The sequence below is a fragment of the Manis pentadactyla genome, chromosome 1, assembly GCF_030020395.1.
Source record: "Manis pentadactyla isolate mManPen7 chromosome 1, mManPen7.hap1, whole genome shotgun sequence".
Taxonomy (NCBI): domain Eukaryota; kingdom Metazoa; phylum Chordata; class Mammalia; order Pholidota; family Manidae; genus Manis; species Manis pentadactyla.
Window position 1 is genome coordinate 88648215 of NC_080019.1, and position 14751 is coordinate 88662965.

At 40.2% G+C, this 14751-nt stretch overlaps 1 protein-coding gene across 5 annotated transcripts in view; it reads right to left on the reverse strand.

Moving 5' to 3' along the window:
• Nucleotides 1-14751, reverse strand: part of PLCH1 (phospholipase C eta 1) — a 194096-nt gene that overhangs the window by 43483 nt on the left and 135862 nt on the right. For all 5 annotated transcript variants that reach the window (XM_057499436.1, XM_057499432.1, XM_057499437.1 and 2 more), the window contains 3 exons: nt 10988-11108; nt 7310-7481; nt 1747-1854 (listed from right to left, as the gene is read on the reverse strand). In XM_057499436.1, the coding sequence (XP_057355419.1) occupies nt 1747-1854; nt 7310-7481; nt 10988-11108 (401 nt within the window). The remainder of the gene's footprint in view (nt 1-1746; nt 1855-7309; nt 7482-10987; nt 11109-14751) is intronic.

Here is a 14751-nt window from a genome sequence, read left to right on the forward strand (position 1 = left end):
AAATCTGGTTTATAAAATCAAGCTAAAAAAACAGAGCTAAATTTCCATAATCACATGTAAGTAATTACAAAAACAACAAATATCTGGAAGTGTAAGAAAGAAGCTATTTAAAATATTAACTATATTTTCACTTACGGAAATCTGTTTAGATGAATTTTCTGTGACCATACGCCCTATTAGTTGTTGGTTTTAACTGAGCTAAAATAAACTACTAATTAATTAATACAGATGGTAATTTTTCTATTTCACTTTAAGCTGAATCTTTTGCACTTCATCCCTTTTAAAGTATATGAAAGCCAAAACAGACACATCTGAGACTTCGGCTGTCGGGACTCTGTTGCCAGCTCTCTAGTAACATGGCTCCCTTTGGGGCCTAAGGAAGCCATCATGATTACTATCATCTACAAGACAACTGTTTTTAAGTATATAATAACTGAATTCAGGGCAATAATGTAAATAGGATTTTACACAAACTTCCCCTGATGTTTAGAGGGCAGAATAATAGTCCTGACATCTAGAGGAATCCTGCTTTGCTGTAGAAGTGAAATTGTAACCCTTTATCAAACTAACATAAGTGGGTGCTTGTCTTGCCAATGGGTTTCAGCCCCAGGCAAGTTCACTATGGATTCAGTTTTGACCAAAGAAATGACAGTAGAACCTTCTTGGGGTGAAAGGGTTTCACCCCAACTTTATTTCCACAGTGGCACATTAGTCACTAGAATCCCATTCACTCAGAGCGGGTCTGCATGCAGCAAGCCAGTCTCTGCCTCTGGGCCTCTGCCCGCACAGCCATCCCAGTCTCTGTCCTTGGCGCTGCCACCACTACAGCCTCTGCTCTGCTCTCCTACAGCCTTTCAACTACCCCACCGTGTAGCACAGAGCACTGGGCAGGGCTCTTTATATAGAGTCAGTAATGATGCATTGCCCACACATGTGTAGTGAGCAAGCCAGCCAGGGCCAGGTGAGAATCCAGGTGAGGAACCTTCAGTTTGTCCACAGCGCTACACTCAGATTGTCCTGTGCCCCTGACAATGAGTTGTAGAAGGTGGCAGCAGTGAAGAGGGGTGAGAAATCCTAGTCCCCCATGAAGGAGGTTCCTCTTTAAGCTTTACGTGGCCACCAGGTTTGTATTTCTTCTGGATTACCTGACTAAATGGTGCTTTTCTACAAAGTCAGCTGTTTGATTTAGGATAGGGGTCTGAAGCACCATACAGATGACAAACAATTCTACGCCTTTTTATATAAGATGTGTCAAATTAAAGATTTAGTCAAGAGTCACATGCGTGTCTGGAAGAGCTTGGAAATCCTCTGCTCCAGGGTACATTTCCTTACAGAGGGACAGGCATCCTAATGAAGCAGACCAGGTTGTGTGAGCCAGCCTTGGCAGACACAGCACAGAGGGGCTGCTAGCAGCAAGCAGGGGAAATGATGCTAGACCAGTTTATTTCATCAAAGTCAGTGACATTTCCAACCACTATTTGAGTTCTGACCAAGTTATAATAGGAGCAGATGTGTCCCCAGAGAGAGGGTCAGATGGGTTAACCACTAACATTCTTCTAACTCTAAGACACAAGAATCCTCAACTCATTCACTCAAACATTTGAGTGTGTGTGTGCCAGCACACAAAGTAATTTTCAGTAAGTATCCTTTTCACATCATAGCCACTTTATTGGGAGGATGCCACACAGCCCCATCTTTTACTGCAGCACAGGGAGGGTACAAACGATGGCCATGCCTGTAACTTACATAGTGTTGCTTGAACTTGCACTCATCTTCAATTTCATCTGCACTATCTTCATCAGAGACTTCCCCTTCCTCTGCATCATCCCCAAGATGATATGGCAACTTCTTGCCCTGAAACACAACAGAACACCTGATTTTAAAATAAAAATAAATTCATGATAGTCAAAATGTGGAAGCAACCCAAGTGTCTGCGGACAGATGAATTGGTCATTGACAAAGCAAAATGTGGCATATGCATACAGTGGGATGATATTTGGTCGTAAATGGAAGGGAATTCTGACATGTTGTAAAGTGGATAAACCTGGAGGAACTTAAGCTAATTGAAATAACCTAGTCATAAAAGGACAAATACTATATGATTCCACTTACATCAGGCACCCAGAGTAGTCAATTCATAGAATAGGAGGTAGAATAGTGGTTACCAGGGCTGAGGGGAGGGGACAGCAGGGAGTTATTCAATGGTATGGAGTTTCAGTTTTGCAAAATGGAAAGAATACACAGCAGTGTGAATGTCCTTAACACAACTGAACTATGCACTTAAAATAGTTAAGTTGGCTGCATCACCCATCTCATGCCCTTAAGAGTGGTGTATTCTCCTGAGCAGGTGAAATGCGCCCTCACCTCGTACTTGCTGTGTCCTCTGCATGACAAGCCCTCTGTCACCAATGAGGCAATGAGACTTCTGCACGGCTGGAGCATGGCCCTCATGACCACTTACCATCTTTTAGGAATCAGGGGCTTTTTTACCACAAATGTATAAATGTATAATTTACTCTTACAGTAACATGGTAGAAAACCTAAGTTATAGAATTTTATATATATATATATATATATATATATATATATATATAAAACAAACACACACACACACACATACACACACCCATGATCTCAGTGATGGATAAACTCAGAAAAACTCTGGCAAGAAATATGGTGTATTATTATGAGTATCTCTGGGTAATAGTGTTATGGGTGATGCCATTTTTTCCTTTTCTACATTTCCCAATTTATATTCAGAAAATGTAGAAGTTAAAAAAAAAAAAAAAGGCAGAGGCAGAGGGCAAGTCCAGGGGCCTGATAAGGGTTTCTAGGCATTTCAGCATTTGGATCTTACCAGGCATCTTAATTGCAAGCAGAAAGAACATTGATAGGAAGTTGAATGGTTCCTAGAATCTCCTAGAGAAGCAGGTGGGGCAAAATCAGGCCCTTTAGCTAAGTGGCCAAGGCCACTGCGTGAGGCAGCCTCTAAAACTCCCCCAGCAGTTCCTACCTCTTGGTATTCAGGCCCTTCTGCAATCCCTTCCCTTGAGTGTGGGCTGGACCTAGTCATCCACCTCTGATAAATGGAGTACAGCAAAAGTGATAGGATGTCACTTCTGAGGTTAGATTACAGAAAGAGTGCGGCTTCTTGCTTGCTTGCCTCTCCTCTCCTCCTACAGAACTCGTTCTCTCTTGTTCTCCTTCTCTGCTTTGATGTTCTGAGCTATGCTATGGAGGGGCCCACACTGCACAGAACTGAAGGAGGTCTCTGGCCAATAGCCGGTAAGGAACGGCCACCTGCCGGCAGCCACTAAAGGGATCTTGGCAGCTGATTCTCCCCTGGCAAGCCTTGAGATGACAGCGGCCAATACCTCAGCTGTGGTCCCATGAGAGGACTTAAGCCAAGGACCCAGCTAAGCACACTCAGATTCCTGACCTACAGCAACTATTGGGTAATAAAGGTTTGTTGTTTTAAGATACTAAATTTGGGGGTGATTTGTTATGCAGCTGTAGGTAACTACCAGGATCACCAACCAAAATCATGGGGCGGAACTAATACACTGAATATACCATTTCCAACACAACTAAGCACAGACCTCATGCTTTCAATTCCATTATCCACACCACAGACACCAAGGACTCCTGCCAGAGATGTGCCCTTGAGCCCTAAACGTAGCTGCCACCACTCCCACCACCCCTCACCACAATCACTAGTTTGTTTTGATTTCTGATTTGATGTCTGAGGCAGGTTCATGTGATTGTTGGCCTCTAAACCATGTGCCCACACCCTAGCTCTAAGAGAGGCTGCAAAAGCACATGTCCAGCATTTTTAACCCCAGGGGGGAAATTCCTTAAAATAGAAGGATTGGGGGAATTCCTTAAACATGGAAGGAGCTTCATCTACTTGGCAGCCAAAAATAATGATAAAATTCTAAATATCATCCCAGACTACTACCTAGTCTGATCTCTAAACTTGAGCTCCAGGAACTTCTGGTATTTCTGCTTCCCAAACCATTATTGGCCCCCCTCCAGCATTCTGGACCTCCTCTTCAGCCACTGTCTCCCACCACAAGGCCACCAGCATAGTCAGATTTTCTGAGAACTCTCCCTCTCAGTTTTCACGTGCCCTCCCTGATAGCCAAAGCTCTTGACCTTGGGTACTGAGCATAGTAATAGTTTCAATCAAGTCATTTATGTAATGAAAACAAAATCTGTATGAAGAATCCACACTTTGGGGGTTTGGATACTTAACACTTCATTTAATTTACAGAAAGATGTTTATAGGATTAAAAAGGTGGGATATGACTTCCCTTTGTATGAGTATATATTTTATTTCTTATTTGTATATGCTATCTGCAAAGTGAAACCTATACCTTTTTCTGTCCTTTCCACAATATAGAGGCAAGTCGACATATGGATATGTACATATATTATGAATATAAGTAAATATGGCAAAACAGGTTTTTGCTTCCTCCTGTGTATCAACAATTAACAAGAAAGCTTAGAATTAAAGCATTTACGCCTATATATTGTCTTATTGACACAAAGGCTTCTATAAAATGAGTTGATTTTTCTCTGTTTTAGAGGGCATTAGAGAGTAGCTGTGGTGATATGGCAGCACCAGAAATAAGGTCCTCAATTAAGTGGTAACCAGACACAGTTCAGAAACTTATAGACATCAAATGAACACCCTCCTTTATTTATACCTTTTGGGCATAATGGCAGACACCAAGATGGACTTGCACACAGACACTTAAAATAATAGTGATAGCAATTTCCTCATTTGAAATAGCATCAAAACTCAGTATCTTTTTTAAATGTTAGATAGAACAAAGCTAACAAATGAGAAATAGCATCAGTAAGGAATAGCAATCCCTGAGTGATACGAAGGGTCCTGACACCACAGAGTGGCCAGGAGAGTGATGGTGATGAGCAGGCAGTCCTGAGTAGGCAGGGGGCCACATTAAGCTGCCCTCCCCCTTCCTGTAAGTGGGGCCATGGGCAAGGGAATAAAGAGAGGCAGCCTTCTCAGAGCATCCACATGGTATTCTCATTTTCAGTCCTTTTAAAATTGAATTAAAAACCATGAGGGCCATATCTTCTCCACATTCCTGCTTCTCAAAAGATACTTTATCCAGGCATATAGGAAGAAAAGCAATATAACAGAACATTGTTTCTTAAAGTCCCTTATCAATAGTGTTACTCCTAAGGAAAGTTATAGGATACATTTCGGGAGAAGTTAATGGGACTTAAGGAACTTAGCTGTGGTCCAGTGTAGATATAAACAAAGAATGTTCAGGTACCTTCTAGGTATCCCCCTCTGATCTACATATCATTTCATGTGGGAGTTAGACTCAAGAATTAGAATAATTGGCCCATAGTACACGGAAACATTGCAAGTTACCTAGAACTATAGTTCCTCTCACCTCCAAGCTGCATGGCCCCAGGAGGGTGGTAAAAACTCTGTGATTCACATCTGTAAAAAGTTGGAAGCTTGGACCAGATAATTAATGTTTCTTTCAGCAATAAAGGTCTATGAAAAAATCTAAGCTTATTATTTTTGTTTAAAGGCAACTTTCTGTTTACTTTTCAGGACACACCTATACATGTGTATACACACATATGACATATGTATATGTATAAATATATAGCAATGTGTGTTTGGAAAAAAGTATATTATAATTATAATAATAAATAATTTGTCTATTTCCAAAGTGGTATGTAGTGAAACAAATGTTGCTTTTCAGATCAGAGATTGTTCTAATGCTAAGGAACAGAGCAAAATTAGTTCTCTTGTATTTTCTGCAAATGGATGTGGGCTCATCCATGGATCTAGGAAATCTCAAAGTCTAGAGAAGTTACTACTTGCAAATGGGGTCAAGCAAAAAGTCCCTTGAAACAAACACAGTCCAGACAGCTACCACTCCTTCCAATGAAAGCCTCAGATATTGTGGCTCCAATCCATCCTGGTGCCCATCAGCCCCAGGACATCTGTTGCCAAATGACCCAAAGTCCAGTTATGCAGAAGGGACTCAGTTCCCATCAAATACCTACCTGAAGTTCCACCATGGAAAAGGGAAAGATTTCAACCAAATGTACTTATTCTGTATCTAACCTTCTGACTGCTGGCTAAGGACTATTCAGGAAATAGGGAAACAGTTATAGGGCTATAAAGGTGACATTTAGCTTTCTAATCCAGGAATCAGTTTTCATCCAGAGTGCTTTAGCAAGAATTCAGAAAAATTGGCCTTAATGTTATCTGTTGCATTATTTGGAGCTTTTATTCAAAATGCTTTCCAACATACAAATGCCCCACAATGCCTCTTTGATGGATTCAGTCTATAATTATCATTTAACTGATAGGAAAACAAGTTTTCACCAATTCCAAAAATGAATACTTCACATTTTTCCCATCTGCTGCCCTGCCTTAAAGCCCTCATTTAAAGTATTGTTATGAAATGAGCAATAATTTTTCATCAACTGTTTCTTTGACTTTCCTTTGCCTCCTATGTGATATTTGGTTTTTTGTACACACCACTTTTAAGTAAAATATAACCCAGTTTGAATATTAATGCCCTACTGCTCTTCCTTAGGTTTTTAGTCTCAAAACAATACAACTCTCCAAGATGGTTTTGGTCCAAACACATAAAATTAACTGGAATTAAGTAGAACCACAAAGTCAGTGATCTGAAATCTCATATCACTTTCTGGTTATTTCTTGTATTAAAAATATTCACTGCAGGTAGTAAGTTTCCTCCCTCAGGAGATCTGTTTATAAAATATCATTCTATTCGCCTACTGCTCCTTTGCAGACACACAAGTCCTGTGGGCACTGTCTGGGCCTGTGCTCCTCTTTGAAGAGAGCTCTCACTTACATAACTAAGACGGACCAACCGTGAAGGCATTTTTTTTTTTTTTTTTGACAGTTATTGGAGCTTGAAATGGGAGAGAAGAATCTGAAATAAATGTTTTCAGATATGGACACAAGGAGCCTTCTCCTCCCTTGTATCCCATGCTCCTATACATGTATTTCTCTCCATTGTGAACTATTGCAGACTAAACTATTAAACACTTGGCTTACAGTATTGATGTTCTTGCTTCATCAAAACAAATCCCAGGGTACACAGTCAGTCAATAGCAAGCTTTTTCTGAAGGTATGACTATAAATAAATTGGAACCAGGTGCAGACACAACCCTTTATGTACTGACTCTAATTATTGTTCTTTTGATAAAACAGGTTTTAGTCCTTAAGGGAGAGAGGGCTGAACTGGTCATTCTGCCTCTTACTGTTCCTTGAAGTCTTTACCTTCACTAGGATTTTGCCTTTCAGACTTTGAGGGCTTGGCAGCTGCTTGGTCTCTCCTGTGTCTGCAGATGACAGGTCCAGCTTGTCTCGGAATATTCCTTTCAGGTACTGAGCTATCTTCCTTTGCTGCTGGATGCTGCAGTGATTCTCGATAGACAGAATGACCGGGAACCTGTGAGGACGGCAACAGTCTACAGGCAGCGGGGACAGGCAACTCACAGGCATTTTTAGAAACCATGGTGTATTCATTATATTATTACAATCCTGGTGACAGTATTTGTGAGACGGGTGATGATTAAAATACTTCCAAAATGAGAGAAACGAGACATTTTTTTTTTTTAAAAAGCCTCTGACCAAGTGTACTTGGCCAGGCAAAATGGCTGAACAAAATACCCATTCACGTGGGATGACTCAGTCTAATATTTTGCATCATACACAAAAAATGGTACATACATTATGTCCCTTAAAAAGAAAAAACAGAAAAAAATTTGAGAGATCAGCCTAAAGAAAGAACATGCACATAAATGAAATTTTATGTTTTTTCTAAAGTCTAGAAACATCTAAGAGACTACTGAATGTCATTACATATAGATATTTACTCTAAAAACATATAATCAATACCCAACTGAAAATTACTGTTGAGGATAAAATACCATAATGGAATTTTGTGTTTTATAAACATCCTATGTCAGGTACTTCAAAATCATTTGTATAGAATTATATACTAGTCTTTACTTTCAGAAAGGAAAGGAAAAAAGCAATCATTCATTCTCTGCCAGCACTCAGGCTCCTGTACAGACTGTGAGACCCTAGCAGAGTAATTATCAAAGACAGCCCGAGGAGTTGGTGGAGAGGCAGAAAGGGAACCGGGGCTGATTACCTCATTTTACTGCTTAATTAAGGTTTATTTTGATTTTTCTCTGTTACATCATCACATATCTTCTGCAATAATAGGCAACATATTTTTTCTAGAGTATACATACCAACATATAAATTGCCTAATATATCTATGTGGAGAAAAAAAATTACTTCTGGGCTTATATGACTCACACAAGCTCCACAATATGGACTGTGACCTCCTGAAATTATATCCTACCCTCATTGGTAAAAGCTGATGCCAAAGGTAATAAAAAAGATGAGCCCTTGTGACTGAAGTTGTTTGGGTAATCTGCCTATAATCTGCTCTTGTGTCCTCACATATTTCACCCCAGGGTATTAGAAAGAAAGAAAAATAACAAACTAGCAACCCTGAGTTGTCTATGCAATCACATCAGGGAGCTCAAACAATAATTTTTTAAATCGTCAATCTGTTTATAAAAAGCTTATTAGTGCCTAATGATGCTTAGTATAAAGCAATGCTTCTCAACAGCGGTGGTCGGTGGGGGGCAGGCAGTGAGATGGTGCAGCACCTCTCCCAAAGGACACTTGTCAATGTCTGAAGACACATTTTTGGTGGGCACAGTATGAGGGACTGCTACTGACAAGTTAGTGGGTAGAAGTCGTAGAAGTCAAGGATGCTGTTCAACCATCTGACAATGTGCAAGATAGTTCCCCACAAGGAATTACCTGGTCCAAAATGTCAACAGTGTTAAGGTTGAGAAACCCTGCTGCTAAGACACAACTAAAACTTTTAAGGAAGAAAGGAAAAAGACTGAACTTAAGAAATGTGCTAAACAAGTGTACTGTTTTAATTTGAAGTGCTTTCCTCCTGGGGATTTCCAAATTTGAAATAAGCATTGTTGAGTCACCAGAGAATCTTTTAAGGTATATAGGTAGCAGGTCTTCTCAACACCCCACTTTGCATATTGGAAAACAAAGGCAAAATCTTGGCTAAGACAAGTAGCAATCAATCAGGGTAGAAAAGACCCATCGGAATTCAGCACCTGAGAGTCTTCCACACAGAAGTCACTACAAACTAAACGTGCCATGCAGCAAGAGTCTCATGCTAAGAACAGCATGTTAACCTCATGATTAATTAAAAGACCAAATATTAGAATTTTTAAAGGCTACTAAATTGTAGATAATTTATTTACACAATTGCAATTTTAATTTGCTTCTTTTAGCTCAAAACGCCTTTCTTGGAGATTTCAGGCACTTGCTAGACAATAAAGAATGAATGACACATAACCCCATATTTTCAATGAGTTCATGGTTTTAAAGACTTAAAAGAAGGCAACTAACCAACAAGTTGGAGAGGGTGCTGTGTGATTTGATAGAAATATGCTCAGGGTGCTAAGAACAGAGAAAAGGAGAATTCACATCAGCTGGGAGTGTCAGTACATTTGCCAGAGGACAGTCCTTAAGCAGTCTTACAGGATGAGCAAGAATCAGGCGGGTGGAGTAGTGGGGAAGGGTGTTGCAGCCAGAGAGAACAGCATATGCGAGGGCAGGAGGTGGTGAAGGAACTGGGATCACTGGGGAATCCAGAAGACAGCCAATGAAAGGAGAAGCCTAAGTCTCTGAGGAGCAGTGGCTAAAGACAGCATGGAAGAGAAGGAGGGGCCAGGCCTTGACCGGCATGGAAGACACAACTCTGTACTACAGGGAGCTTTTGAAGGACTTTAAAGACAAGAATTACACTGTGCTTATATTTCCAGACAGAAAAAAAAAATGTACCAGTGTGGAAGACGAACAAATGGGAAATGAAAATGAAGAGAAGGCAATGGAGTCAAAAGACAATTGAAGAAGTAGAATTGACAAGAACTGGCTGAATCCATAATGACTTCCAGTTTTTGGCTGAAGCCCCTGGTAGACAGTGCTACCCTTAACTAAGAGGAGACAGAGCAAAAAGAGGTTTGGCAGGATGAGATGCTGAGTTCAGTCTGGGGTGTAAGTCCCAGGATGGTAGGAGCCGTACCTTTTGTTCAGTGCTGTGGCTCCCTGCACCTATTATGGCATGCCTGGCTTACAGTAGGCATGAATAAATACCTAAACAAATAATGACATTTGTTGATTTTGAAGTACCTCTGAGATATTCAGATGCATTTCTACTTAGAATTTTTCTATATAGCTCTGAAACTGAGTTCTGGACATGTAATTAGACAAATAACCAAGAAGTAGACCAAGAGCAACAACTTAGAAAATACTGACTATTACAGGAGTAAGAAAATGGTATAGAAGACCAGAGGCCAAAAGAGATGAGAAGCAATAATAGCAATAGAGAACAGAAAGTTCTAATAAAATTCCCCCCCCAAGAAAAGTATTGAGGAGAAAATAGTCACCATTATCAAATGCCAAGGAGAGGTCATGTAGCATAAGGTCACTAGACATTTCAATATATACATAACACCAGCAATTCTGGAAACCTAGATAATATTTTACTGTATTGTAATACAATAGCAATAAACTCTTTATTATATATAGTGACCTGTATTTCCAGATTTCATGGACACACTGTATATGCCAGGGTTGGAAATTTTGAGGCCACTCTTTGCAAGAACATGCTTTGAGGAGGCAGCATCTTAAGAGGGAATGGGGTAAGGAATAAATGGAGCATGGGAAAGTACAAACATGGAGCCCACATTATTTGTTCACAGTGTTTTGTTGGAAAGGAAGGAAAGAACTAGGGTAGCAGAAAGGGCAATGCAGACTCCAAGGATGAACAGCTGGTTCTGTAGCCATGCTACACCAGCTGTTGCTCTGTGTGCCAGCTTAGCTCCCGGATGTTGCTATACTTACTCATTCTTCACAAAGGCATGCTTGTTGATGGTCTCCACAACATCTCTGAAGAGGATTTTTGAAGTGAGAGTATAGCCATGGTGTACCACTGGCTCTCCATCTGGGCCATCCCAGCAGTCAACTGCCAAAAACAGAACTTCACGTCAACAACCCAAAGCTTCTGGTGTTCACTAATATTTCTGGAAATATCAGACAAATACTTTTAGTTTATTATTTGAGATTATATGTATTATGATCATGACAAAGATGTCAAAGAGAAATGGGTGTTCTGGCATACTTATCACAATAAGGGAGTAAAGATCATAAATGATTGGTTTCTGAGCATTTACAGTTAACAAAGATTTCATATTCACAAGTAGCCTAGCACTTCTGGAGAACTATCATTAAAAACTGATCTAAATCCAATCAAGTGTACCCAAGAACAGAGATATTTCTTAACATATTGTTTATCTAATTTCAGCTCTTCTTCAGTTTACTAAGGCCTTTTAGTGCTTCACAGTGGCCTGCTCAACTCAGTAACAGTCTTTCATTACTGTTCACTTAAACTCATTATGTTTCCATTAGATTTGTTTCCATTTTATTAATTCCACAATAGTTATCAAATAAAATTGCCTTTCTAGGTTCAAATCCTGAGGCCTTGCCAACATTTATGTGAATATGGGCAAATTTTTAAAGCCCTGTTTTCCCATCTATAAAAAGGAAATGATGGTAGCACTTGCATCATAATATTGAGTGTTGTACACATAAAGCTGCTTACAATACCACCTGACACATAGTTACTATTCTTATTATTGATGATATTAATATTGCTATGTGTACAGACAACCTCATTGGCTTCCTGCTGGAGAAAACAGCTTCCTTACCATCCTCCCTCACTTGAGTTTGCCTTCCCTTGTTTTACGCTCTGCCACTTAGACTAATTTCTCAAAACACTGCTTTCACGATGTTGTTCCTTTGCTCAAAAGCCTACTCTGTGCATAACCAGCATCCAACACATACACAGTATGTAGTCAACAGCTATGTGCTAAATTTATTAATGAATATCCTACAGTAGCCCCTGCCTGCATGATCCAAGGTCTCTATCGCTTGTGCTAGAGGCTGGCTACTGTTCACTAAGCCTGTACTCTCTTTTGCCCCAGCACACAGCTGGACAACATTGCCCAGCCTCCCCTTGCCATAGGATGTGGCCACTGCAATGTAAGCAAAAACCATGTGGATCACTTCTAGGTCTGGTGTATAAAAACCTGTCCTACACAGTCACCCATACTCTCTCCTTTTCTGTGACTTTAAAAGGTATGTATTGAAGGTGGCATAGCCACAAGATGGAGGAGCCTGGACCCCTCAATCACTGCTTAAAAGAATCATCCATTAGGAACACCTATTTTGGATTTTATTTAAGCAAGAAAGAAATCTGAGTTGTTTTAGGACTCTGAGATTTCAGGTTTAACTGTGAAAGGAACTGGTGTTGCCTGACTTATTTTCCTAGCTCCTATCTGACAAATCAACCTTATTTTCTCCTACACACATTTGTTCTCCTAGTTAGGCAAGTTTTCTCACTTACAACCCACTCCTTTGCTTCTTCCATTTAAGATCAATTGAAATGTTTTCTTTCACATTGTTTATCTAAATCCCAATCAAGACTAATACAGGTTCCCAAAAAAAACTTTGCCGACTCTCATGACATCACCCTTCCTTATGGTATGGGGTCACAAACTCAAACGCCAAGAGGAGCTAGCAGGTGTAGTCATTTATGTTACTGTTAGGTAAGCTAACAATTACCAGCAGGCCAACAGCAAGTATGTGTCAAAAGGAAATAACTACTTCAAACTGTGAGTCAATCACTGCTAAGTGGGAATAAGGACCCTGGTCACTAGATCTGAGAAAAGTAAAAAAATCTACATCTTCCTGCTTTGAATTTTCCCAATTTTTTAAATAGTGGCAATTAATCCATTTTTAAATTTTACAATATGGCCAAAATCAAACAATTCTGCAGGTTGAATTTGGCTAATGGAATGCCAGTTGAAACTCTGCCTTTCAGTTAAGACTACACCTGTTCTCTATTTTAGTAGCACCATCCTTAAATGTGTTATATATTATCCCAAGAGATTATATCTCCCATTTCCCTCCAAAACTTTTGTTATGGAAAATACTGGAAAACCTGGACTGGGTCACTGACGGAAGAACCAAGTGGCACTGGGAGGTCTTGGAGTGCTGAGGTTTATTTCACACCAGAGGGCTCAGAGGGGAGTAATCTCCCAAGGTCTGAGCCCTGAGCACAAGCAAGGGGAGCAATTTATATTATTTTGCTATGTGGCATTTCGGCATGCGCAGGGCAAAAGAGGAGCCCGGAGGAGGGGAGCAGGGAGCTGGGAGTGCTTTGCCAACCGGAGGAAAAAAGTGGTTTGCTGACCTTGACGGCTGTGTTGAATATTTTCCTTATCACTTCCAAATTGTTCAACATAACCATGATGTCATCTGATGGTTAATTTTATGTGTCAGCATTTTTAGGTAATGATGCTCAGTTGTTTGGGCAAACACCAGTCTAAATGTTGCTGCAAGGATATTCTTTAGATGTGATAACATTTAAATCAGTAGACTTTAAATCAGATTACTCTCCAAGTGTGGGTGGGTCTGACCCGGCCAGATGAAGGCTGGAACAGCACAGACTACCATCTTCTGAAGAAAGAATTCTCCTCAGGATTATAACACCCATTCCTACCTAAGTCTCCAGCCTGTTGGCCTGCTCTGCAGACTTCCAATTCGGCAATCCCCGTGCTCATGTAAGCCCATTCCTTAAAGTCAATCAATCTCTCACAGATACTTAGAGATATAGAGAGGATATGTAGGCTATGTATATGCTATTCGTTCTGCTCTCTGATTAAACATTGGCTGTTCAAATATCTTTACTGAAAAAATGTGGAAAAAATAAAAGGAGTAAGAACTCCAAGATTAATGCCATAGGAATGCTAGAAACAAAGCTGAAAAATAAAGACGATGCTGAGAAGACCAAAGGTTTGGGGGTACTCTCAGACACTGCTGTACTGTTCCCCTGTGCCTGCAAATGAGGTCAAACGTATCGAAGACACCTTCTCAGGAAAGACGCTCCATCCATTCTGAGAACATATTTGACACTCTTTGTCTTTGGATATAAATGTGGAAAAAATGAACAGATGTTTCAAAAATATATAATTTGAACAATTCATACCCTGATTTAGCCCCCTTTTGGAAGAAAAAGGGCATAACAAGTTTCCTCATTATTGAACTAATATCCTTTAGGAATGAATATAGTTGAGGCAATGCCTGGCCTGACTTGATTATCATAAAAATAGCTCTTAAAACTACAATGGTCATGAAAGAAGTGCTCTTCCACCAATATTTATGACAGGCACAATATCCATAGTCGAGGATGGGTCCCCTCATGTTCACTTTTTCAGTCTATTTTATCACTTATTAATGTTAATGTTAAATGAGGATAGCAACACTCCCAACCTAACATGAGACGTCTGCAGCCAAGTTCAAATGGCAGTGAAGTTTCCTGTAAGAGCTAATGCTGTAATGGGAATGTTGGCAAGGTAGAAACACTCTAACCAATTCCCTTAGCCACAAAATAACCAGGGCCCACTTTTCAATCAGATCACACATTAGAGGCCCCCAAAAGTGCTGTGACAAAGAGCTGGCCAGTTCCGAAGGCCTGCTGAGCAGCTAACATGACAGTTTTTCAGAATGGGACTTAAAAATGTTCTACCCTGATAGTCCTCCCAGAG